The 26,990-nt window shown below is 42.0% G+C and overlaps 2 protein-coding genes across 6 annotated transcripts in view; one reads left to right on the top strand and one right to left on the bottom strand.

Annotated features, from left to right (window-relative positions):
- Positions 1 to 1,915: 1,915 nt before the first annotated feature.
- Positions 1,916 to 19,401, bottom strand: DCAF16 (DDB1 and CUL4 associated factor 16). 5 transcript variants are annotated; one of them, XR_005357410.1, is made up of 4 exons: positions 19,273 to 19,385; positions 10,005 to 13,822; positions 2,341 to 3,282; positions 1,916 to 1,940 (listed from the first exon to the last, which is right to left on the bottom strand). XR_005357410.1 is itself a non-coding variant. In XM_038533614.1 (3 exons), exon 3 carries the CDS (start codon positions 9,745 to 9,747, stop codon positions 9,097 to 9,099), a length of 651 nt encoding a protein of 216 aa, XP_038389542.1. In that variant the 5' UTR covers positions 9,748 to 10,351; positions 16,710 to 16,808; positions 19,273 to 19,391; the 3' UTR covers positions 7,087 to 9,096. The 5 variants fall into 5 exon arrangements, 4 of the variants coding, with proteins under 4 accessions (XP_038389542.1, XP_038389540.1, XP_038389541.1 ...); XM_038533614.1 differs by lacking the exons at positions 1,916 to 1,940; positions 2,341 to 3,282 and adding an exon at positions 16,710 to 16,808 and having other exon boundaries at positions 7,087 to 10,351; positions 19,273 to 19,391; XM_038533612.1 differs by lacking the exons at positions 1,916 to 1,940; positions 2,341 to 3,282 and having other exon boundaries at positions 7,087 to 10,351; positions 19,273 to 19,401.
- Positions 19,402 to 19,584: 183 nt separating this feature from the next.
- NCAPG (non-SMC condensin I complex subunit G) overlaps positions 19,585 to 26,990 on the top strand; it is a 42,895-nt gene continuing 35,489 nt past the window's right edge. The window contains exons 1-7 of the mRNA XM_038533608.1: positions 19,585 to 19,770; positions 20,165 to 20,374; positions 21,615 to 21,843; positions 23,777 to 23,922; positions 24,211 to 24,295; positions 25,686 to 25,878; positions 26,356 to 26,505. Of these exons, the coding sequence (XP_038389536.1) occupies positions 19,660 to 19,770; positions 20,165 to 20,374; positions 21,615 to 21,843; positions 23,777 to 23,922; positions 24,211 to 24,295; positions 25,686 to 25,878; positions 26,356 to 26,505 (1,124 nt within the window). The 5' untranslated portion in view covers positions 19,585 to 19,659. The remainder of the gene's footprint in view (positions 19,771 to 20,164; positions 20,375 to 21,614; positions 21,844 to 23,776; positions 23,923 to 24,210; positions 24,296 to 25,685; positions 25,879 to 26,355; positions 26,506 to 26,990) is intronic.

The raw sequence follows: 26,990 nt of genomic DNA, 5'->3' as shown, positions 1-26,990 counted from the left end.
GGATCGCTGGGTGGCTCAGGGGTTTAGTGCCTGCCTTTGGCCCAGGGCGTGATTCTGGAGTCCTGGATGGAGTCCCACATTGGGCTCCCAGCATGGAGCCTGCTTCTCCCTCCTCCTGTGTCTCTGCCTCTATCATAAATAAATAAATAAATCTTAAAAAAAAAAAAAAGAAGTATATGAATAGCTACGGGCATACCAAGAGGTACTGTTGCCGATCAACGTAAATTAAAGCCGCCAACGAGACACGATTACAGATCAGAATGGGTAAAATTAAAGAATGACAATAATGAGTGTTAGTAAGGATGTGTAGCAATGGAAACTTTTGTAGTTCGCCGGTGACAGTGTAAAATGATAAAATCGCTTCGGAAAGCATTTGGAAACTGCCAGTTTTGCTAAAACAAACATACACCTATCTTATGACACAGCAGTTCGACTCTTGGGTATAAACCCAAGAAGAATGAGTGCACATACCCACCGGAAACAGCTGTATACTGCAGCTTTATTTGTAACAGCCTCCAACGGGAAAGAACTCGAAGGCCATGAATGGATCAATGAGTTACGGTATGTCCATACAGGGAATAGTCCACAGCAAGAGAAAACCCAACCGGTGATATGTGCACGCGTCTGTGAACCACAGCCGTTACTCCGACAAAGGAAGCCACGCATAAAACCGTACACACTGCACGATCCCATTCACAAGGGACTGAGAACGGGCCTAAGTAACCGAATTTAGAAGAGAAGAGTGGTTCTTCCTCCAGGAGGTGTAGCTGGGAAAGGAAACTAGGGCTCAGAATTTTTTTTTTACTTTAAGCGTATACATCCCGATACAAGTGTATACATGTGGAAAGTTACACTTAACGATCAGTGTCCTTTTTGTATTTTACCGTAGGTATGTTATCCCTTACTTTAAAAAAAAAAAAAAAGTCAGCTAGACGAATTGAGTTTACTCCATAGATTTGATGAAAGAGAAAACACACATCACCACACATAATCTTTGTGATTAAATAAGATTTTATTTGATTATATAGTGATAATACAAACAAATTATGGGAAAAATCCTCAATCACGACTCAGAAAAAACCCTAAAGCATTACATGGGCATATACCATGGAGCTGTCACTGGATTTAACTATATCTTGATAGCAAAAACACTACAGAAGGTGAAAAATAGTGTGAAATTTCAAAATATTATTTTTTCAAAATATTATTTTTAAAGGAGGTAATTCCTTGTGCTTTTAAATGAACAGAGGCTAAAATTTAAATGAAAATGCTGTTGACTCTACTGCTATAAACTATGCATCATTTCTGTAAATAAGAAAACTTAGAGATTTGCCTAAGAAAGGGACAAAATTCCTTTTACTAAAAAAAAGTTATATATATTTTTTTCTAAAAAAGCCTTCTGCAGTGCACATCTTACTGAGCATCCACTGCAGTTGTGGAGAATGACACCTGAAGAAGCAACCTAATCGCTGACATGACTACAATTTTACTATATTTTTAATGTCAAACTTCTAAAATCTGACTACTCTGGTTGTAGCAAAATAATAAAATTGAAGTAAAATTTGAGGTTTATATTCGTGACACTCCAGAATGTGTCCATAACCCCGAATCCAAAAATGTCTATTTGTTGTACTTCTAACTGCCTCGTTTTAACATTAACCCACTGTCCCCTGTACATCCCCCTCCCCCCGCCGGCCCCCTAGTGTTCGGGCATCTGTCTCCCGCCTTCCTGGTTTCCCAGGTACACACACTGTTCCCAGTTTCCAGAGACCCGCTTCCCCAGGCCCGCATCCTGCTTACTTGACATAGTAGCCATCCCAGGACTTATCCTCTTTGCATTCCTCTGTGAGATCTTATGTTTTCAGGACCCCAAGCCTTCTTGGGGACTCCCAAGAAGATGGACTCCTTTGTTTTGGTGAAGCACATTCTCCAGCGGCCTCCTAAAAAAAGGAACACGGTAAGATGCAATGTTGAGACCACAAAAGCCCAAATGTCATGTTAGCCCCGTACATGGACGCTGGGGAGTGGAATTCTACGTTGGAATTTTTCCTCTTCTATTTGAAGGCCTTGTTTTCATAGTCTTCCTTTGACCAGTGTTGCTTCCAAGAAATCTAAACCAGATTGGAAAGATTTCTGTTTCTTTTGAGATTTATTGGGGGGGGGGGGGGGGACAAGAGCAAGCAGGGGGAGGGGCAGAGAGAGAGAATCTCAAGCAGACTCCCCACTGAGCACCGAGCCTGATGTGGGGCTTGATCCCAAGACCCTGAGATCATGGCCTGAGCCAAAATCCAGAGCTGGAGCTTAACTGCCTGGGCCACCCAGGCACCTCATGAAAAATACCTTTCATGTGACTCTTGTTTCATCCCCTTTGGAAGCGATTAGGGTCTTTATTCTCGGCGTCCTGAAGTCTCAGGGTATGCTTCTGTGTGTTTGATTCATTGTGCCGGGCACTTGGTGGATCCTCTTAATTTACGTGACCCGTATCCTACATTTTGGAGAAATGTTCTTTAATTTTGTTCTCTTTTCACCCCCCTTCTCTCGTCTCATTTTGGAGCTCTTACTAATCAGATGTTGCGTGCCGTTCTGATCTTCTGATTTTTTTTTTCCTTCTCTATTTTCCACCTCCGTCTTTTTGTTCTACTTTCTGAAATTTCTTCACCTTATCTTCCAATACACCTACTGAATGCTTAATTCAAGCCGTATTTTTCCAATATTTGTATTTTCTGATTGTTCATTTTTTCCCCAGCATCCTGTTCTTACTTCACGGATGCAGTATATTCTCCTGTGTCTGAGAGTATCATAGCTTCTCTGGGGAGTTCTATGGCCCTTGCGTTATTTCCAGGTTTTGGGTTTGTTTGTTTTAGGTTATTTTAGTTGTTTTAGTCTCCATATCTCATTCTTGAAGTTACCCTCAAATATGTATTGACCCTTGGCTATCAGTTTATCATGATCACGAGACTCAGAGCCACATAGGAGTGGGCAGGCCTTGTGACTCCGGGTTTCATTGTAACAGATCATCAGGTGGCACGTTGTTTGTAGAATTGCTCCTCTCTCTGGGTGAGGTGGGCAGGGCTGGGCCTGAGCCCAGCTGCCAGATTCTGAGGCGGCCTGGAGGAGGCTGGAGGGCGCGTGATCACAATGCCGACATTCTCTCAATCCCCGGTTTTCAGTGGAGCACCTCACACCACCACTGCTCTCCCCGAGGCCGGGTTCTAATCTGCTCGGTTTGATCTGTCCAGAGGATAAGCCTCCCAGCTTCGGCTGCAAAGTGGGATGAGTGACCTGGTTACAAAAGGAGACAAAAATAAACGTTCAGATTCGTGTTTTCAACTTTGCTCCTCACCCCCCATCTCCCCGGGTGTCCTGTGCCTTCTGGGGGTTCTGGAAGGAAAAGATGAGGGTTCCAAGTGTGTGGACCGTTTCTGCAAATGCAGAACGGCTGCCACAACCGTGCTACCTACCAGGTGTTGTTTTGAGTAATACTGAAGCTTTTCTTCATAGTAAAGCGAAGTGAGAAGTTAACTGCTTAAAACACGGCTTAAGATTTAGCAGTTAACCCACACAGGACACAGACAGCAACAAACCCAAACTACCTATTATCGTGACAGCATTTTAAAAATGCGTCTGGAAAGGTTTTAATGGTTTTTTAACCTATAAAATGTGTCTCCTACAAAATTCTCATACCAGCAATTGGGCTTCCCCTCCCACCTCACGCCTCTAATCCTGGCTCAAGTATGTGTTCGCCTCCCGTTCCCCTGCACCCCATCACGTATTTGGAGGCAGGTAAGCCACACATAATGGGAAGAGCCGGACTGCCTCCAGGAACAACTCCATGATTACAACCCAATTAATCAATGCTGCTAACATATTTATAGGGCTGCCAGATTAAAAAAAAATTTAATGTGGATTTCAGATAAGTAATTATTTTTTTCCTGATATAAGTATGTCCCATATTTCATTGTTTACCAGAAATTCATTTGGGCATCCTGTATTTTATATTTGCTAAATCAGTAACCCAACAGATTTAAGGAAACAGTGCATAGAAAAGTGACCAACATTAAAGAGGGAAGGTGGCATCTGGACCAAGGCATTCAGGGCCCTTGGAGTCCACATTACTCCCGGGCAGGTAGCTGGGGGCCGACACCACACAGCCCACTTTGTGATGAATTCCCGTGGCACACACTGGTTGTGGCCAGCATTGATGCTTTCAATTAATAAAGAATTTAGTTCTCTAGGTGTTGGCCCCGTGTCACCAGAGCTCTGCCACTGGTGCCGAATCAAGTCTTTCTGGTAGTTCGGGGTGCAATCATAAAGCCAGTCTATAGGGTTTTCTTTTTTTTTTTTTTTTTTTTTTTTTTTAACTTATTTATGATAGTCACAGAGAGAGAGAGAGAGAGAGGCAGAGACACAGGCAGAGGGAGAAGCAGGCTCCATGCACCGGGAGCCCGACGTGGGATTCGATCCCGGGTCTCCAGGATCGTGCCCTGGGCCAAAGGCAGGCGCCAAACCACTGCGCCACCCAGGGATCCCTCTATAGGGTTTTCTTTCACGAGGACTGGCCATACCCTTGGACTGTTCCAAAAGCTGGGGAGCCTCCCCAAGGAAGTTGTCCCTTCCGGACGCCTGCCTAACTAGAACACTGTAAAACACCAGGTGACACACGGGAGCCACTGACACTATGGGCGGCACGTCAGTGTTCAGGGTTCGGCAGTTCACCCAAATGTGACTTTCCCTGAAGAAGGAGCTGCTGAGTTTACAAACCGCAACACTGACTCTGACACCGTTTCATCTGGTTTCTGCTGAAATCTAATCGGATACCACATCGGCTGGGTTTCTATGTATACTCGGAACCTAGTTTTAATCTTGTTGGGCCGACTGGGATCCCAGGTCTCCTGGGTGACCACAGATCATGTCCTACTCCTGGGACATCAATTCCTAATGGATCCAGGAATTTTCATATTATGTGTCAGGGTCACCCATGTCTTCCCAAATAAATCGCCCAAACTCCAGCCAACCTTTTCTTTTTTCTTTTTTTAAAAGGATCCAACCCTAACCCGTCACTAGCAATTTAAGCTAAGTCCATGCTGTTTGGAAGCAGTAACTCTGGGATTTTAGAATCAGGCCTTCCTTTCCCACATCTCCCTGAGAAGAGCCGGTCATAGTTCTCACAGCTAACAGCAGTTGGGTAGCCAGCAAGTGTCAGGTCATGGCGTTACCTTTATCCTTTCCATTTTCTTGGTCTCATGCCGAAACTGTTATTTAATCCCACTGTTGTCACCAATTGAAAAGAATTCAGAGGGTTGTATACAGTGATAGACTCAAACATGTAACTGTTAACTGAACTTTGTTTAAAATTGGCAAAGATATGCTAGAGATTTTCTTTTCGACAAGAGCAAGTTGACACCGGTGGGTGGTGTTGGCTGGTATGGCCCTCTCAATGTCCCAGTCCAGTGGGTACTGCTCACTGGGGACTCAGGCCAGGAGCTCTGCACAGGCTTGTATCATGCAGTCTGACAACTTATCCAGACTTTCTGGGCTTTTCCATATGCCCCAGCCATACAAGCAAAACACTCCTGGCCCTGATCTTTGGGTGCCATTGCCTCTTGAATTTATCAAATACAACTTTTATCTGTGTATAAAAGACCTCTTTATCTATTCCCTTAGCTGACTACCCCTTTTGGGGTTTAATTGTGCCCTCCATGTGAATTTCCACTACACTTGCACATTTACAAATATCTACGGGTCTGTATAAGGATCAGGCAGGCTTATTTAACGTGACCCCAGAGAGCAAGAATATCAATGGCCAAAAGCTTCAGGGCAATTCTATTGGTTCAATATATTTTATTTTTAAAATTATCTTTAAAAAAGATTTATTTGAGACAGAGAGCACAAGCAGGGGGAGGTGCAGATGGAGAGGAACAAGCAGACTCCCCACTGAGCAAGGAGCCAGATGCAGGGCTCAGCTGCATCCCAGGACCCTGAGATCATAACCTGAGCTGAAATCAGATGCTTAACCTGAGTCAATCACCCAGGTGCCCTGGTTCGATCGATTTTAAAATTAATTTCTGGGACGCCTGGGTGGCTCAGCGGTTGAGTGTCCACCTTCGGTTCAGGGCGTGGTCCCTGGATCCAGGATCGAGTCCCGCATTGGGCTCCTTGAGGGGGGCCTGCTTCTCCCTCTGCCTGTGTCTCCGTCCCTGTCTCTCATGAATAAATAAATAAATCTTAAAAAACAACAACAACTAATTTTTTATGTGTAGTATCTAATTTTGCACTCCCAGTGTCTGGATTATAGTAGACACACCATATGTTATTAGATGAATGGCTAAATTTCTAACAAGAGACATTTAAAAGTAATGGGATACTCCAAAAGGCATGAAGTTCTCTAATACTGAAGCCAAAAGTAGAAAATTATTTATTAGAGACAGGAGAGAGAATTTATGTATTGGTAAAAAAATAACCCAAGCGATCTCTAAATTCCCTAACAGCAGACATGTATCAATTTTCTTCCTTCTCTTGGGAACGCTGATGGGTTTAAAAGACATGATTACGGTCTTCTGTGCTCAAAGTATCTGGACTGCTTCAACAAAAAGAGGCTGCCGATCTGCACGGCAAGAGAGTAATACCTTTAATAACATTAATGTCTGTTGGTTTAGAAGTCCTGTTTCCTTTGATAAATATTCCTGTGAATACATAATAAATTTGTCATTTCTCCCAATCTCTTGTAGGGGAGAGTGGGAAAGTGGTAAATCCTCCCCTACAGCCCCGTGTCCGTGGCACACACAAAGAAGTAAAGGCTTAAGTCTTTTCCAGGAACCTATCACTCTGTGTAACCTGTAATTACTTAACACATACTAACAAATGGGTTCAAATACAGGTCTTGACTGAATAGCTGACATTTTCTTCTATGAGTATGTTTCATTTTCTAGAGCTGCCAAGTCACCTCCTATCAGACACTCTGTATAGATACTATTTATCTGTATCCGTATCAGTCAGTTGACTCTATTCAGCACTTAGTGAATGTTGGATAGGCCTTAAGCAAAGCAGGATCTATTTCATTTGTTGAGAACAAATGACCATACTCTGTTCAGCATGTATAAAGCTGTCGGTTTATTTAGCTGCGGAGCTGGGGAAAGGCTTCCTTTTGGAGTGAATAGCAAAAATGCTTCATGAGCAAGGCACTTTTATACACACATACAGAAAAAGGAACAAATTATGGTTACATAAACATCAATATATTTTAATTTTCAGATCTCCCTACCTCTTCCCACCTCCCGCTTAAAAAAAAAAAAAAAAAGGAAAACAGGTTCTTACAACATTTTAAAAACCCAGTTTCACAGAACATCTACATAGGAACAGTTTCTGATACATTCAGTTATACTAACAGTATGATATGGTTTCAGTTCAGCAATTTTCCACTAACAAATATTTTTTCCTATTACAGGTCCCTCTTTTTTCCTTAAGATACGACAACTAAGGCTTAGCGGAAAAACTCATCAGATTATAAACATTTCCCTCTCTCCTTAAAGTTGCTATACATGTATAGAATTTGTGATTCCACTGATGCTTCCCTTTCTTTGATGCCACATCATATGCAGTACTTAATTATGGAGAACAGGAAAAAGTAAGACTAAAATGAAAGGGTATGTGACATATTTTTTCACAATCCATTTTCTGATGGCTTTTTGATGCCCGGTCAGCCAGGATCACACACACAGGTTTCACTCTATTGTAGGTGTGTGAAAAGATTTAATGGTCGCATGCATCTTCTTTTATGTAGTACTTCTATGTTTTGACTTATTTAAATAAATACAGCAAGATTCATTCACAAGGGTACATACTCTTCCTTGTTGAGCTAGAAAAAAATCTAAAGCTAATCTATATCTAGAAAAACAATGATGCTACAAACCCCAACTTCAAATTGTACTAGGCTGAGATTTTTCTGTAGTAGTAATAAGGTCTTAAAAGTTAGAAGAGTTCCTGAAAGGTTTGCAATAGATGTAAACAGTGCATAAAGTACTGCTGAGATTATACAGATGAAATATTTTAATTCACTAGTAGTTAATACTGAAAGCATAAATGCTCTTAATCCTTTCCTACTGGTCTTTTATTATTTATTTTTTATTTTTTATTTTTTTTAAAGATTTTATTTATTTATTCATAGAGACAGAGAGAGAGACAGGCAGAGGGAGAAGCAGGCTCCATGCAGAGAGCCTGACGTGGGACTCGATCCAGGGTCTCCAGGATCATGCCCGGGGCTGCAGGCGGCGCTAAACCGCGGCGCCACCGGGGCTGCCCTCCTTTCCTACTGGTCTTTTAAAATACAATCTGCTCTTGACTAACCTCTGAATGCCAAGATGCATGAAACACATTCCCTGCAGAACAGGTGTCTGTTTAACCCCCGGTTTCAATTTTTTTAGGCCAACGTAGCTAGAGACGGCCTGCTGGGAGCCTATGATATAAAGGTTTATACTGTAACTGCAGGTACTGTAACAGGTCTGAAGCAGTACAGTCTATGTTTGAAACTGCACTCCCTCCCCCCAAAATAAGAACCCTAAAGGGTGCCATCTATAGGCCTATCTGTATAAAAGGTGGGAGATAAATCCTCAGCCCCATCATTTTCTTTTGTCTAGGTAATTCAAATTAATTTAACTAGCATGTAGAAATTAACGTTAGAAAAGCATATGCTCAGAAAGGTGTTATTGGGAGTAGCTAAGTTCCCACTTTCCCCACTGGCTATTTTGAAGGTAAGGTAACAAAAGGGGTAGGGGCCCGTTACTTCTTCCTCTCCATTCAGAGAGGCACAATAAATTGGGGGGCGGGGGCTGAGTGTGAACAATAGTCAACTTCTGTAATATGGTCCGTTTTGTCTAATTTTCTACTGAAGTTTTCATTTTATCCACAGGGTCTGTCAAAGGGCAAGCTCATCATGCATTTTCTGTAGCGGAGTTACGGTGCTACTGTAGTGGCAGTACTTAAGGGCTTGTCAGGACAGGGCATCGTTCATTGAGAAGGCATGTGTTTCTTAACTGCGGTGTGTGTGTGACTTCCTTCTCAATCAGCAATAGGACAGGTACCAGAACAAATGGTAGCTCTTTATAGTGATGCAGTTAGGAGTCTATTAACTGCCTTTTGGAAGTCAGTGTATGAGTAAGTCGTGTTGATGGGTTCAGTGCGGGTTGTTTCCTTAACTGTTTTAGTTAACCAGCCACAGCAACAACCAGAAACACATGAATTAGGGATCTGTTTTAGGTATTCAGGTATGGGAGTGGCTCTACTCAACGTTCTGCTTAACTGTTTGGTGGCAAGCTGTAGTGCTCCATTTAGAGTGGCATGATCTCTAGACAGCCGGCTGGCAGTTTTAAGGGGCTTCTGAAAAGGGGGTACTCCACAAGAAGCCAGAGGAGGCCACTCAGGAATTGGTTCCAGTTTGGGTACACAATGGGAGCAATGGGAGAGTCTTAGGCCTATCTCTCGAAGTATATGGACTGGTGTGCTTGGATCCAAGAGTTTAGCGTGATATAACCAGGAATTAGGATTTAAAGGTTTCCAAGTTGTAGAATATTTTAAAAGGCACTTAACCTGCCAAGCAAGACTCTCAAGAGGTGTTAGGTTGGGCACCACAGGGTCTTCTTCTTCAGAGGAATCCCACTCTTGCCCAGAACTCTCATTTAGGTAGTTAGCATTTTCTTCTTCCTCACTTTCTGATTCTGATAAGGGGTCAGGAGAGGGATTTCTGGGACCCATTAGAACAGAAGAAGAAACCAGAAAAGGGTAACAATCTAAGCCAGCAAAAGACTGACTAAAACTAGCAAACAGAAACAAAAGATGAAAAATCCTTCAGCAAGCTTAATCTGTATGACAGTCCGTTATGCACACATGGTATGTCTCTGGCTCATACCACTGTGCAGTTCTTCGAGATTATGTTGTATATTCTTCACTTACAAAGAAGACATCTCAGTTCTCAGGACCAGTTCAGTGTGTAAAAGTGTTAAGTCACTTACCAGTTGTACAGGTCAGAGTCTCTCCTTCAAATCCTGGCTACCCAAGAAGAGAAGGGGTCCTCATCTAGGAAAGCTGATTTTCTTAGTGGTCTCAACTGGTCTTGATACTGGGAAGAGACACTTTGTGTATTGTTTTGTTGGTAGAGATATTATATCTACTTGGTAAAGAAAAGAAACAATGGTTGCCTTTGTTGTCCACTGGTGGTGCAAATTTTGTGCAGGGAGACGGCGGGATGAGTTGTCAAGGACATCTGGTGTACACAGATCCGATGCTTTCCATGGATGGTGCAAATGCCCTTGGAAACTGGTGACTTAGTTGTTGAACTATCTGGAAAGGTAGCTTTAACCTGTGAATGAGAAGACTAGAGAAATGATATTAAAGTCTGAAAGCAATGAGTAACATTACTGTCCATCTAACTTTATTGAGTATCTAAGAACACGGATGCTAAATAAGAACCCTTACTGGGCTTTCCCATCTCTATTTCATAGACTCAGGCAGAATTTTCTATTGGGAATGACTCCTGGGAAGCAGAGCCTGAGGTCATTTTCATCTCTTCTTGGTACATAGCTGGGTCAGTTTATTCTTTAGTATACTGTTCTAGCCCAGAAAATTACTTCTTCAAAAGCAGTTCCTTGATGACCCAAACTCCAGATAGAGAGCTATAAGAGGTAGTTCTTTCCCTTTAGATGTGCTTGTTGGGATTAGTTTAGGGGACCTGTCCTGGCTGTAGAGCTGCTAGACGTTAGGGCTCTTGCTGGGACCCAAAGGCTGTGGTCATTATAACCATAATCTATAGATACGAGAGAAAATGGCAGGTATAAATCTTTTTTTTTTCCAGGTGTAATTCTTAATATAGTAGAAACTACAATGAATGTAAACAGGTTAAACTCACAGTTAAAAAACAGACAGACTGGATTAAAAAAAACAAGATTCAATAATAATGCAACAGAAGATACTTCAAAAAAAAAAGAAAAAGGTAAAAAAAAAATAAAAGAATGAAAAAAGATGTAATAGGCAACTGTGGACCAAGATAAAGCTGAGATAGCAATCTTAATACCCAACAAAAAAGATTTCAAGCCATAAAATATAAGGGACAAAGATGGACAATTACACCAGTGAAAGGAACAGAATAAAATTATAGTACTCATCATATACATGTATGACCCTGAAAGCACAATCTCAAAAATTTTCAGGTAACAACTGACAGAACTATATAAGCAGGGGATATAAGAAGCCTGAAAAACAGTCAAAATATTAATGTACTTTATGTATTACATCAGTTGTCAGGACTCTATGCCAAACAGGTTAGACATCTGAGAGTACACATACACGCACAAGAAATAGATCACGTATTAGGTTATAGATTCCAAAGGGTCTATTTCATTCAGACGAAATTCTCTGACCAAAATGCAATAAAAGTAGGTATTAAAGGTTATTTAAAAGCAACTCTATGTTGGGAAGCTAATTAACTCATGGGTTAAAATGGAAATTGAAAAGGATATTAAATACTAAAACCGAATAATATAAACTATACAAGGCAAAATTTGTGGGAGGCGGCCAAACTAGTACTTAAAGGAAGTTACAGCTCTGAATACACCGATGAGGAAATTTAAGTATCTACAAGTTAAGCATTCAATTCAAAATAACGGAAAAGAGGACGCCTGGGTGGCTCAGTGGTTGAGCATCTGCCTTTGGCTCAGGTCGTGACCCCGGAGTCCCGGGATCGAGTCCCTCATTGGGATCCCTGCAGGGAGCCTGCTTCTCCCTCTGTCTGTGTCTCTGCCTCTCTCTCTGTGTATCTCTCGTGGACAAATGAATAAAATCTTAAAAAAAATAATGGAAAAGAGCAATAGCAAAATAAGCAGAAAGGAAATAAAAGCAGAAATGAAATAGCATACATATGAGAATAACAGAAGACTGAAAATTTTTTTGAAGATATAAGAAAAAGTGACTAGTGAAACTCATCAAGTGACTTAAAAACACAAAAAGTGTTTAAAAATAAAAAATATGACAAATATATACTAAATGTGAAAACCTAAATGAAATGGCTGAATTCTGGAATAAAATACCAAAACTCACACAGGAGGAAATAGATAACTTGACTAGAACAAGCCAGTATGTGTTAAAGAAAATGAAAAGGCACCAACCTCCTTTTAAAAGCACCAGGCCCATATAATTTTATAAATGAGTTCCACTAAACTTCCAAGAAAATTAATACCTATTTAAGTTGTTCCAGAAAAAAAAAAAATCATATAAGCTGACAAGCTCCTTTTATGATGATAATAAAATATTAATTACAAACCTAGAGAGGAACCAAATAAAAAAGTACAGGCTCATTTCACTTGCAAAATTTCCAATATTACGTAATAAAATCCAATAGCAGATCAAATAAAAGGTAAAGAATATGCTTATAGAGCTTATCCCCAGGATAAGGGAAGGGAAGAACACCTCAACCTCAAAGAAATTTATAGGGACGCCTGGGGGGGCTCAGCGGTTGGGCGCCCGCTGGGTGCCCACCTTCGGCCCAGGTTGTGACCCCGGGATCTGGGATCGAGTCCTGCATCAGGTCCCCATTATTATTTACAAATAATACGGTAATCTAATTTAAGAAAGCTGACATTGAAACAGTTAGGGGACCCCCGGGTGGCTCAGTGGTTTAGCGCCTGCCTTCGGCTCAGGGTGTGATCCTCGAGTCTTGGGATCGAGTCTCACATCAGGCTCCCCACATGGAGCCTGCCTCCCTCTCTCTCTGTCTCTCAGGAATAAATAAATAAAATTAAAAAAAAAATAAAAGAAACAATTAGAGTTACTAAAAGAGCTCAACAAAGTTCTTGATTTGAGATTAATCTATGGATATTCATTAATTATCATTATAGTATATAGGAACTGCCAATGTTAATTTATTTAAAATTCTCCTAATAACCCTACAAGAGAGGTACTTTAACTGCCCTCATTTTACACATGAAATTTAAGCTACGTGCCCAAGGCCATATTTCTACTAAGTGACAGAGTGTGGATTTGAACACAGGTACTTTTAAGTTAAAAACTTCTATACAAACAATACTAACTAAAAAAAGCATGACATATAAATCTTTCACAATGAGGAAAAAAAATCCAACAACATCAAACCTATCAAGTATCTAGAAACTATTTAATAATATATAAGACCTCTATGAAGAATAAAAAATTCTAATAAAGGACATAGAAAATGATTTAAACATCTTGGATGGAACAAATGAATATTATAAAAAGTTTTTCCAAATTGATTTATACAATCTCAATATGGAGAGAATAAAATTCCCCATGCAGCGACCCCCATTATTTAAACTGAAGATTGAAGGGGATTCTTGGCCTACAAGATATTAACACATATTACAAAAGTCACAGAAATTAAAATATGGTAGAGTTAGTATATTGGACAAATAGTCCAATTGTACAGAACAAAACTCAGAAACGCAGCCACACAAAGTTGTGGAATGTAGTACAAAATAAAGTTAGCATGTAAATCAAGGGGGATCGAACGCAGTTAGTACAAAATATTGGCAAAGCTGGCTCCTCACAAGAAAAACCAAACTGTATACCTACATACTGCCACATACAAAGGAGGACTCATGTTCAATGAAAGATCTACGTGAGAATGTAAAACTATGCCGTTAATAGACTATAATACACGAGGGATCCCTGGGTGGCGCAGTGGTTTGGTGCCTGCCTTTGGCCCAGGGCGCGATCCTGGAGACTCGGGATCGAATCCCACGTCGGGCTCCCGGTGCATGGAGCCTGCTTCTCCCTCTGCCTGTGTCTCTGCCTCTCTCTCTCTCTCTCTCTCTCTGTGACTATCATAAATAAATAAAAAAAAAGAAAAAGAAAGAAAGAATATAATACACGAATATAGAGTATCATTGTGACTTGGGGTCAGGGAGACTGTTATTATTATCATTATCTAAGATTTTATTTATTTAAGAGCGGGGAGCAGAGGTAGAGGGACAAGCACACCCCACACTGAGCACAGAGCCTGACAGGGGGCTTAATTCCATGATCCCAAGATCATGACTTGAGTTAAAAATCAAGAGTTGGATGCCCAACCGACTAGGCCACCCAAGGACCCCCCAGAGACTCTTAAATAAAAAAACATAAAGCATGAGACCAAAAAATGAATTCAATTACATCAAAATTCATTATTTCTGAACTGAACTAAAGATATCAAGAACTAAGTTAACTACAAATCCACAACAAAAAGACAGCAACCTCAATAAAGAAATGGCTAAGGACAAAAATATTCAACTTACAGGAGAGAAAATCAACAGGACATTAGCCGTATGATGAGGAAAGAGTTATTTATTTATTTTTTTTAAATTTTCTTTATTTATGATAGTCACACAGAGAGAGAGAGAGAGGCAGAGACATAGGCAGAGGGAGACGCAGGCTCCATTCCCCGGGAGCCCGACATGGGATTCGATCCTGGGTCTCCAGGATCGCGCCCTGGGCCAAAGGCAGGCACTAAATCACTGCGCCACCCAGGGTTCCCGAGGAAAGAGTTATTATTCAAACTATTTGCACATCTCATGATCCAGCAATTCTACTCTTGTGTATATAAAGAAATTCTCCATAAGACCTGCACGTACTCTGACGCTTCCTCTTTGATGGTAAGGAATTAGAAGTGTTCTAGGTTTCCATCACGGGAGGAGTGGACAAGCAAAATGTGGGGAAAGCACACTAGAGGTATACATAGCAACACGGGTGTACTAAAGGCACAACTCTAAATGAAAAAGGCAAAAAACCAAAATAACATTTCATCTATGCTACTCTGTAGGAGTGATTTCCAAAATTAGTAAACATTTCTAGTTTCAAATATACACTGAGTTGTGCTAATAACGTCATATGCTATGGCTTCAGGTCAATATTCCTGTGAAAAGCATTTCTCTGGCTTCCACACATTCTGTTCCCCCAAAACGTCTGGCATACATTACGGCTTGTTAGGTTTTTTTGAAAGAAAATGAGAGAATGACAAAGGTCAGCTGTAAGTAACTCTACAAGCATGTTCTGTTTTTATTCTATGAAGACAAAAATTCTCAAATTATTTTCAAGTGATCTGGGACTATAGGGCACAAGAACAAATGAAAAGTTTTTAAAGCAGGACCAACATTGCTCCTAAAGCATTATGAAGAAACTATGTATAACTTCATCTTTAAGAAACATGAATGCAAATACTTTCAAGTTTATATTATTACCTAGTTCATCATGAAAACAAAAACAAAATTGTAAACATACCGTAAGTCTTCAGTTTATTGAGACAGGAGAAGCTGTTGGCTTTTAATTCTCCTGTCCTGTTGCATTTTTACTAGATTTTTATCTGCAAGATTATTATTGGGCTATACTTGTTATTGTGTTACTTAAAGTATTCTTTAAAACACCCACTCTTTTTTTTTTTTTTTTTTTTAAGATTGTATCTGGGGGATCCCTGGGTGGCTCAGTGGTTTAGTGCCTGCCTTTGGCCCAGGGCGTGATCCTGGAGTCCTGGGATCGAGTCCCGCATCAGGCTTCCTGCATGGAGCCTGCTTCTCCCTCTGCCTGTGTCTCTGTCTCTCTCTCTATTACGAATAAATAAATAAATAGAATCTTAAAAAAAAATAAAGATTCTATCTATTTATTTGAGAGTGAGCAAAACAAGGAGCAGGGGGAGGGGCAGAGGGAGAGGGACCCTGACCTGGGGCTGGATCCTGATCCCGGAGTTCTGGGATCATGACCAGAGCTGAAGGCAGATGCCCAACCCACTGAGGTACCCTTCTACTTTTTTAGCAGAAATAAGACAAAGTCTCGTTGGGGGCATATGTAAATTCTAGAGTGAACTCATCACTGTTACTCCTTTACATTCCATGTGTACAATTTTCCCACATCAAAACTGAACTAACTGGATCTATTATTCCATTTACTTGTGTCTAATTTACCTTTAAAGAATGATTTTACCATAATTTCAGAACTAAATAGGCTTACCTTCCAAAATCTTTAGTTTTGTTATTTCTTCAACTAAACTAAGTTTACCAAGGACAGGAAGAAATTTATTCCCACAGTTGCTAACACTTGTTCTTTTTTCCCATAAAACTAAAAGCAAACTCAAGAAAAAGGTAAGCTTTAAGGCAGTGAGACTAGGATTTTTTACTACCATTTATTATTATTTTTTACCATTATCAACTTTATTGAGGTATGACTGACAATTTGTGTATATTTAACACGTACAATGTGATGTTTTGATACGTGTATATACTGTGAAATGATTACAGCAAACAAGCTAATAATTAATACATTCATCACCCCAGTTACCATTTTCCTGTGTGTGGTGAGAACACTTGAGATTAACCCTCAGCATTCCAGGTATACATAATTACTAACTCTCACCAGGCTGTACGTTAGGTCTCCAGAATTTATCTAACGCAGTTTGTACTTGTCCAGCATCTCCCAATTTCCCCCAAGCCAGTGATAACTTCCATCCTACTCTGTTACTACGAGTTTGACTGTTTTAGATTCCACATAGAAGTAGGATTATACAGCAATTGCCTTTCTGTGCCTGGCTTATTTCCCTTCGCAAAATGTCTCCCGGGCTGACCGTGTTGTAGCAAATTGCAGGACCTCTTTCCTTTTTAAGACTGAAGAGTATTCAATTATATAAAAATCACATCTTTATCATTTATCCATGGATGGGAACTTACATGGGTTCCCTGTCTCGGCTCCTGGGACCACCACTGCAATCAACACGGGACTGCAGATGCATCTTGGAGGCTGTGCTTTCATTTCCCGTGGATATACGCCTAGAAATAGGATTGCTGGATCACACTGGTATTTTTTAATTTTTTGAGAAAACTCCAGATTGTTTTCTATATAATTGCTGTATCAATTTACATTCCCACCAACATGTCTAAGGGTTCTCTCTTCTCCACATCCTCACTAACACTGGTTATCTTTTAATTTTTTGATTATAGTCATCCTATCAGGTGTGAAGTGATATCTTACTGAGGTTTTTTTTTTTTTTTTTTTTTTTTTTTATTTTATTTATTCATGAGAGACAGAGAGAGAGGCAGAGACAAAGGCAGAGGGAGAAGCAGGCTCCATGCAGGGAGCCCAATGTGGGACTTGATTCCAGGACCCCGAGACCACACCCTGGGCTGAAGGCAGCGCTAAACCACTGAGCCACCTGGGCTTGCCCTCTTACTGAGGTTTTGATTGCATTTCTCTGATGATCAGTGATGTTGAACACATCTTCAAATATGTGCTGGCTGTATGTCTTCTGTGGAAAAATGTCTATTTAGCTCTTTTGCTCATTTTTAAAATTGGGTTATTTGCTTTTTTGCTATTGTAGGAGTTTCTTATATAGTTTGGGTATTAACCCCTTATGTGAAACATAGTTTGCAAATATTTTCTCCCATTCTAAAGGCTGTCTTTTCGTTTTGTAATCCATCTCTTTTTATCTTTCGGATTATAATGTTCAAAAAATACTAAATAAAAACATGTTATTAAATCCTTAAAAAAGCTAATCAAAATAGTTAGGCTGACCTCTGGTGGCCAGATGCCTCATCCTTCAGTAACTGACAAAATGATAGGAAGTCCTCTCTCATTTGCAGAGACCCCCAATTAAAATACAGTAAAGGGGGGATCCCTGGGTGGCTCAGCGCCACCTTCAGCCCAGGGCATGACCCTGGGGTCCTGGGATCGAGTTCTCCCATCGGGGTCCCTGCAAGGAGCCTGCTTCTCCCTCTGCCTGTGTCTCTGCCTCTCTCTGTCTCTCTCATGAATAAATAAAATCTTTTTTTTTTAAGATTTATTTATTCATGATAGAGAGAGAGAGAGAGAGGCAGAGACACAGGAGGAGGGAGAAGCAGGCTCCATGCCGGGAGCCTGACACGGGACTCGATCCTGGGACTCCAGGATCGCGCCCTGAGCCAAAGGCAGGCGTCAAACCGCTGAGCCACCCAGGGATCCCCCTGAATAAATAAAACCTTAAAAAAAAATACAGTAAAGGAAATAATATTGTTAAAAACTTCATAGTAAAAGGAACCAAAGGTAGCATGCACCGAAAGCATAAAAAGAGCTCAGCAATTAAAGGCCACAAAATAAGAAAAATGTCTCCAAATATTAGTCTGTCCTAGTTTACCAATTTTACATGAAAAACACATGGGATATACAGTGGTTCTCACACTAAGAACAGTTTCACACTGTCCAATACTGTAGACACCAGCCCCAAGTGTCTACGGAGCACCCAAAATGCGGTTACTGTAAAATAACATCAAATTTCAAAAACGTGGTAGGGGAAAAAAAAAAAAAAAGAGAGAGAATGCAGACCATTAGTAATTTGTTGGTTACACGCTGAAATAACATTTTGGATATACTTGGTTAAAACACTAATGCCCTTTCTGGGTTTCTTTCCCCACAGCCCTCCAGCCATCTACATTTCAGCCATAGTGAGACTATACTGGTTGTATATTCTAGGAATTCCTGGGCCTCTAGGCTCTTGCTCCAGCCGGTTGACCTAAAACACTCACCCCTTCTCCGCCTTCTCAGAACTAGACCTCTTGACGATTTTGCGATTCCAGGCAACCCAAAAGCTACCGCTGCCATTACTTTAACCGGCACTGGAATACTTCGTGTTGCGTGTGTAATAGGAAACAAGAGAACCGGATGAATAAACCATCGAACGTTCACACGACAGAATGCCGGGACAGCCTGTCTGTGCCTCAGTTTCCTCGTCTGGAGGTTACCTGGCCCGGGTGGTCTGCAAGGGCCGGATGAAGTCAAGCGCTCAGAACAGTGTCCGGCACACGCGGGTCCGAAGGGTGCAAGTCAGTACTATTAAAGGACCCACATGAATGAACCTCAAAGACCACACTGATTAAAAAAAAAAAAAAAAAAAAGAAAAGGAAAAAGCAAATTGCAAAGGATTATTATTGTCATTTCTGCAAACGATGACTTGTAGGTTGGAACGCGAGGGCAGCTCGGTGCATTTACTCGGAGGCTTCCCCCCAGCCGTTGACACGGAACCACAGCGGGGGCAGAGAAGCCGTCAGCCGTGGAGGGCAGGTGAGTCGGCGGGAGAGGTGCAGGGGCGGCCTCGGCGGCCCCGCCCGTGTTCGCAACCCGGGCCGTGACCCCGCCCGCGGCAGGCCGGGCGCCCGCGTCTCGGGGAGGGGGGCGCGCAGCCTCCAGCGCCCGGCCTTTCCCTTCTCGCACCCCCCCTTGAGCCCGAGCGGCCGCGGCGCCCTCGGCAGACCCTGCGCTCACCCTGCGGGATGCTTTCCTCCTCCTCGCCCCGCCGGGCCGCACCGAACCAGCGACTCCCGCACAGCGGCTCCGCCGTTCGCCTAGTCGCGCGGCTTACATCACTTCCGGGCGGCCCTACGCCACTTCCGGGCGGCCCGGCGCCCCGCCCCTCGCAACGCCACTTCCCGCTCGGAGCGCCGCAGCCCGTGCCCCAGGCGCATGCGCCCGCCCCTCCGTAAGCGGGGACGGGCCCGCCCCTCTGTTCCCGCCCTCGCGGTAGTCTCGCGGTACCTCCTCCTCCCGCGGGAGTTATTTGAACGCGGTGGCGGGAACGGCGCCCCGGACCGTCGGAGGCCGGCGCGCCCCTGCGTCCCCGAGCGGCGGGCTCGTCCCCCGGGTCGCGGCGCCATGGGGGCGGAGAAGAAGCTGCTGCCGGTGAAGGAGGCCTTCCAGCTGGCGCAGCAGCCGCACCAGAACCAGGCGAAGCTGGTGATGGCGCTGAGCCGCACCTACCGCGCGGTAAGCGGGCGCCAGCCTCCCGGGGCCGCGGCCTCCTCCTCCACCGGTCGGCGAGGTTCCCCCCCGGCCCCCGCGGCGGCCTCGGGGGTACAGGGAGCCCCCGGGGATCCCATGGCTCCTCCCCCTCGCACGGTGTCGCGGCGGGGGCGGCGGGGGCGGCGGGGGCGGCGGGGCCGCCTCCTCGCACCCTGCGCCTCCGCGTCCCTTTTCCTCCCCGAAGTCTTGGTCTCCGCAGAGACATTTGTGCAACAACAATAACAAAAACATTTATTTTCCCTCCCTTGGCCGGCTTGGCCCCCCCGCCCCGCCTCCCCGAGGGTCCGTCTGGGCTGCGCTAGGGGCCCGGCAGCCGTCGGGGGGCGCGGGGGTCGCGACGTGCCGCTCTGCCCTCCAGGTGGGCGACAAGGCCGGCTTCCACGAGGAGTTCGCTCGCCGCCTCCGGTACGCCATGGTGGTGTACAAGCGGGAGCCCGCCGTCGAGAGGGTCCTGGAATTCGCAGCCAAGTTTGTCACCTCGTTTCACCAGTCGGATGCGGACGAGGAGGCGGAGGAGGAGGAGGACGACGGGGGCATCTTGAATTACTTGTTTACCTTTCTTCTAAAGGTACGAAGCTGAGACTTTGGGGGGAGTGGGGGGAGTATCGTAGAAAGTCTTGCCGTATTAAAAGGGCCATGGGAGTTTGCCATCCAAATCCTAGAGGAGGACACAGGCAACACCCCTCTTTGAACTCGGCCGCAGTAACTTCTTGCAAGATACATCCACGAAGGCAAGAGAAACAAAAGCAAAAATGAACTATTGGGACTTCATCAAGGTAAGAAGCTTCTGCACAGCCAAAAGAGTTTGCATGCTTTAGAGGAGGAGATACTAGGGGATCCCTGGGTGGCGCAGCGGTTTGGCGCCTGCCTTTGGCCCAGGGCGCGATCCTGGAGACTCGGGATCGAATCCCACATCGGGCTCCCGGTGCATGGAGCCTGCTTCTCCCTCTGCCTGTGTCTCTGCGCCTCTCTCTCTCTCTGTGACTATCATAAATAAATAAATAAAAATTAAAAAAAAAATTTATAGAGGAGGAGATACTTAGCAACGGAGGAGATGTCTGTGAATGAGCCTGCCTTTTGTAGGAAGTGTTAGGACTGTCCTTGAGATGAGAAAAACGGGCTTTAACTCCAGCGTTAAGCTTTGATGGTCTTAGCCAGTTCTCACCTGGCTTCAAACGAGTTGCCTGTTTTGTTTTATTACTTTATTTTATTATTTTATTACTTATTTTTTTTTAAGATTTTATTTATTCATGAGAGAGAGAGAGAGAGGCAGAGACACAGGCAGAGGGAGAAGCAGGCTCCGTGCAGGGAGTCCCACATGGTACTCGATCCCGGGTCTCCAGGATCACACCCTGGGCTGAAGGCAGGTGCTAACCTGCTGAGCCACCCGGGCTGCCCCAAGTTGCCTATTTTAGAAATAAAGTGAGGGGGATCCCTGGGTGGTGCAGTGGTTTAGCACCTGCCTTTGGCCCCAGGATCGAATCCCATGTCGGGCTCCCGGTGCATGGAGCCTGCTTCTCCCTCTGCCTGTGTCTCTGCCTCTCTCTCTCTCTCTCTCTCTCTCTCTGTGTGTGACTATCATAAAAAAAAAAAAAGAAAGAAAGTGAGGATTTCTACAGAGGGGAGTGTGCCCTGGTAATTTGGTTCAGACTTCCTTTGGACTGTGTGTACGGGGAGCCTCACCGTGTGCAGGCGGATCAAGGCAGCCGGGCGCTTTCTCTGCAAGTAGCAAATGACTCTTGTAACTTCCCGAATTCCGAACAGGATTCCTGTGATTGTAAATAGATTTTAATTTGTTCCCATTACAGTCTCACGAAGCCAACAGCAATGCAGTGAGATTTAGAGCGTGCCAGCTCATAAGCAAGTTCTTGGGAAGCATGCCAGAAAATGCCCAGATTGATGATGATTTGTTTGATAAAATTAATGAAGCCATGCTTATTAGGTTGAAAGATAAAATTCCAAATGTGAGGATACAGGCAGTTCTGGCTCTTTCACGACTTCAGGATCCCAAAGATGATGACTGTCCCGTGGTTAATGGTATGTATAGCTTCCTAAACTCTTTTTCAGTTTCCTTGACTTTGTTAAACTCTTGGTAGACAGGGTTTCTAAAAGATTCTCTCTTTCTCTGTGTGGAAAGGTATAGGGTACATATATGACTTAAAAAAAAATACCCAAGTAGTCCCTACCCAACTTAAAAAGTAGGCCAAAGAGCATCATTCACCAGTGCCTTTGAAGTCTGCCCTACCTCCCATCCTACTCTCCGTCAGAGTTCACGATTATTCTGAATTTTAATTATTCTCTTGTCTTTAGACACATGTATGTATCTCCTGTCATTTATGCATTCTATGAGTTGTATTTGTTTGCACTTTCGGATCATTATTTCTAATTGTAACATTCATCCATGTTGATGATATTTACTGTCTTACAGCATTCTGTTGTATGAATATAGCACAGTTAATTATTTCTAATATTGACCGTCTGGTTTCTAGTTATTTTACTCTGAAAAAAATGGTGTTACTGCGAATTTCCTTATCATGACTTCTGGTACACAGGTTAAAGAGCTTTTCTAGGGTATATACCTAAGGGGGACTTGTTAGGATCATGTTAGGATATGTGTACATTTCAGCTTTATTAGGTAAGGTACAAGTGTTCTGCAAAACAGTTTACCAATTAATATTCCCAGGAACAGTGCAGAAAAGCATTCATCGGTCATATTCTTTCCAATGTTTGATATTGTCAGATTTTAAAATTGTTTATCTGGTTGTGCGTGTGATACATTTCCTTTTTATGCATCTTTTCATATATTTAACAGTCAATATTGTATTTCTTCTATATAATGCCTATTAATGTGTTCTCATTTTTCTGTTGGTTTGTCTTATTGATTTACTGAAGTTCTTTGTTCTGGAAAGAAATTTTGGATCTTGTGAATTGTAGGTATCTTTCAACTTTAGATAGATAGCTCTTTGTTTTACTTTTTTTAGGATGTCTTCTGCTGGACAGAAATTCCTGATGTCAAAATTAATCTCTGCCTTTATGACCTCCTCCTCCTCCTCCTCCTCCTCCTCTTCTTCTTCTTCATGATCTGTGCTTTCTATCTTTAAGAAATTTTTCTCTATCTCTGGCCTCATAAAGATAGTTATATTCCACTTGTCCATATATGCCTAGCTATGTTTTGGCCACATTTTCATTTTTCTCTTTGTCCCTGCTACTAGCTTTATTATCAGTTTTGGTAACCGATGATAGTTAAAATATTTGGTGTTAAATGGTACACATAATACTGTATAAAACAGGGACGCCTGGGTGGCTCAGCAGTTGAGTGTCTCCCTTTGGCTCAGGGCATGATCCTGTAGTCCTGGGATCGAGTCCCGCATCGGGCTCCCTGCAGGGAGCCTGCTTCTCCCTCTGCCTGTGTCTCTGCCTCTCTCTCTCTCTCTCTCATGAATAAATAAATTAAATCTTTATAAAATATATTGTATAAAACAAGTATTTAGTAGTCAACATGTACTTAATTATAAAGCTGGGGAAAATTTGAGAAGCAGAGGTGAATAAATATTTAAATACAGGAAATGGATTTTGTTTCAGGGAGTAAAATGAGAAGTTACTTCCTTTTTCAGGACTCGTTAAAAGTCAAAATAATAAGCCCTTTACATTAAAATCATCTGCCTGCTTTACTAGATTTTCTTCTAGATCTTGAAGAGTAGCAAAGACATAATCTTAATGATGGATTTTCCACGATCTTTAGGGCTTTTTGTTTTTTAGGTTTAGCCTTTGTGCCTAGTCCATTGACAAATTTCTACTTATTAAGAGAACTTGATAGGAAAAAAATTTTTTCACTAAAATCAAATGTGTAAGACTAAATAACTTTATTGTTTAAAAATATTGTTAAATATCAAAATGTGAGTTATCTTATGACTGTGGTTAAGTAAATAATAGTTCCTTAATGTACTAAAACGTATTGCTTTATTTTTAGCATATGCTACTTTGATTGAAAACGATTCAAATTCAGAAGTTAGACGGGCAGTGTTATCATGTATTGCGCCATCAGCAAAGACTTTGCCAAAAATCGTAGGGCGCACTAAGGATGTGAAAGAGGCTGTCAGAAAGCTGGCTTATCAGGTAAATAAGTCTAATAATTTGTGTAGACATATTCTTAAAATACTTTTGAAAAATATTTGGCATATAATAATGATTTCTTCAATTTTTGTGGATTTTTATGAGATTTTTATGGACAGGGAGTATAGATAATTGAGGTAGACTCTTGCTGCATTAAATGTGTTACCAGATATTAATTTGTTTTGGAAATTCTGGGTTATTTTCTTAGATGAAGGAGTTATTACTAGTTATGAAATATATAGACTATGTGGAGTTTAATGACCACCTTATTATTTTTACTTTCTCCTTAAGGTTTTAGCTGAGAAGGTTCATATGAGAGCTATGACCATTGCTCAGAGAGTAATGCTCCTTCAACAAGGTCTTAATGACAGATCAGGTAAGATAGACTTCTATATACAAAACATCAGTAGGGGACACCTGGGGGGCTCAGTGGTTGAGCCTCTGCCTTCAGCTCAGGGCATGACTCCAGGGTCCCGGGATCGAGTCCTGTATCGGGCTCCTTGCAGGGACCCTGCTTCTCCCTCTGTCCGTGTCTCTGCCTCTCTCTCTGTGTCTCTCAAGAATAAAATCTTTTTAAAAAATCAGTAGGTTTTGATTTAGTAGGCTTAGAAGATTTAGAAAACATGTGTCCTTAATTATGTCCAGGAAGTCTGTCACTGTCACAGCCTGTCAAAATTTAGCTTGGTACATCATGTAGAAACATTTCAAAGGGTTAAAAGTCCTGGTAGTTAAAGGAACAGTGTTTGTTTTAATTTTCCTGTGTTTTACAGTTGAAGGAACTGTGTGAAGGCTATCTAGCTAATTTATATCAGAGGTAGGGCAGGATCTTTTTCAACTCTCTCTCTTCCAAAGAAGTGCCATCTGTCCCCTTTGTGTATGTCTTGGTGGTGATGTGTGCTGTGCTACAGAAACAAATTAAGAATAATCAGGCTAGTATAGTTTTCCTACCTTTTTTTTTTTCTCTGTTAAAACTAGAGATTGCTTACAGGCATCATGAGGAATGATATATTTTATTTTTTTATTTTTTATTTTATTTTTAATTTTTTAAAATTTATTTATGATAGTCAGAGAGAGAGAGAGAGGCAGAGACATAGGCAGAGGGAGAAGCAGGCTCCATGCACTGGGAGCCTGACATGGGATTCGATCCCGGGTCTCCAGGATCGCGGCCTGGGCAAAAGGCAGGCGCTAAACTGCTGCGCCACCCAGGGATCCCAGGAATGATATATTTTAAATTTCCAGTCCCCATGAAAAGGCTAAGACAGCTTAGTTTTGCTGTAGCAACAAAACTTGAGATTCAAAACATTGTCAGAGGACTAATGACTAGGAGGATGAATTTAACAGCTAAAGTTTGTTCAGTTATACATGCTGGTATGATTCACTACTGCGAATATAGCAATCATGTAATAGATGAAGTCAGGCATCAGGTGAAATAATCGTTATAATGTCAGGACTAATGCTGAAGCCCAGTGAACCCAGGGGAAAAGGAGTGCAGATATTTTTGTAGGCTGCGAGAGTGGGTGGGTATTTGGTTTGGGCCTTTTCCATTTTTATTGGAAGTGAGCAGCATAGTGACTCTTGCAATATTATTGTAGTTTTATTTTTTCTTCCATATTTTTCTTTGTTCTTCTTAGTCTCTTCTCATTGTTATTGTAAATGTCCGTTTCATGTTAGCATTGATCTGATGATATTTAATTAATACAGACAAAATATAGAAAATGGAAGCTAGAGGGAGCCCCTGTTCACTTAAATTTCAAATGACTTAACAGATGCAGTGAAACAGGCGGTGCAAAAGCATCTTCTCCAAAGCTGGTTACGTTTCACTGAAGGAAATATATTAGAGTTGCTCCATCGGTTAGATGTGGAAAATTCTTCTGAAGTGGCAGTCTCTGCTCTCAACGCCTTATTTTCAGCAACTCCTCTTAACGAACTGGCAGAAATCTGTAAAAGTGACGATGGCAGGTACATGTTCCTTACTTGAAATGTGATTCTCGTGAACTTCTACAATTAGAATCAGTCCCCTTCTGGTCCTTTTCTGATGACTTCAGATGGTTTTAATAGCTTTTATCTAACTCACCTGTGTCTTTACTGTGGCATGGTGAGTGTCTTTTCTTTTTTATCCCCTTTGGGGAAGGACTCGCTACCTTATCACGGACTACTTTAGCTGCATTCTTTTTCTCCCCCCATTTTGTTACTTTGATGTGTGCATTAGCTTACCATGGAAAGTCCTGCAACATGCTTCCCTATTGTATGACTCTTTTTTTCTCTTTTGCTCTAAATATTTTCGTTTGTGCACGTGTGTGGATAAATTAATGACTTTGCAATTAAAAGGATGCTGGTTATAAATCAGGCTTGCTTTTTATTCCTATTTTTTATACTTAGTTCAAATTTTTAACTTTAAGATTATGCTTTCTCTTATTCTCTCCCTTTTAATTGAAGGCAACTGATTCCATTGGAAACATTAACTCCTGAAAATGCTTTGTATTGGCGTGTCCTTTGTGAATATGTGAAATCAAAAGGAGATGAAGGTGAAGCAGTTTTGGAGCAGATTTTGCCGGAGCCTGTAGTATATGCAGAGTATTTACTAAGGTAAAATTTTTTCTTATTATTCAGATTGTACTTTTGTTGCTGTGTTAAGCCTCTAGCCCCTTCCCTCAAAGTCATGTTTGATGACTTTGTGAAAAACCATTTTTTTTGACTAGGCAGAGATAAATAGCAATGTATATTGAGTCTTTCTGAAGAATGTTCTGTGCTGGATGGATAAAGTGCAAAAAGTCAGTGTGTTTAGGGAGATTTCCTTAAAACTGTTAGGATGTGCTTATGAACATTTCTCCATAAAGTTGATAATGATGATGATGTGTTACTCTTTGAAATTGGTTGGCAAACCTTTTCTAAGGGTCAGAGCATAAATATTTTAGTTTGTAGACCTGTGTCACAGTGACAGTTCTGCTGTGTTGGTGCAAAAGCAGCCAAAGAAATATGGGATGAATGATTGTAACTATTTTCCAATGAAACTTCTTTCAACTTTTATGGACTAAAATTTGAATTTCATATGATTTTCATCTGTATATATT

The sequence above is a fragment of the Canis lupus genome, chromosome 3 (genome assembly GCF_011100685.1).
Source record: "Canis lupus familiaris isolate Mischka breed German Shepherd chromosome 3, alternate assembly UU_Cfam_GSD_1.0, whole genome shotgun sequence".
NCBI lineage: Eukaryota > Metazoa > Chordata > Mammalia > Carnivora > Canidae > Canis > Canis lupus.
Note: the sequence above shows the minus strand (reverse complement) of the source record. Positions and strands in the feature narration are given on the sequence as shown.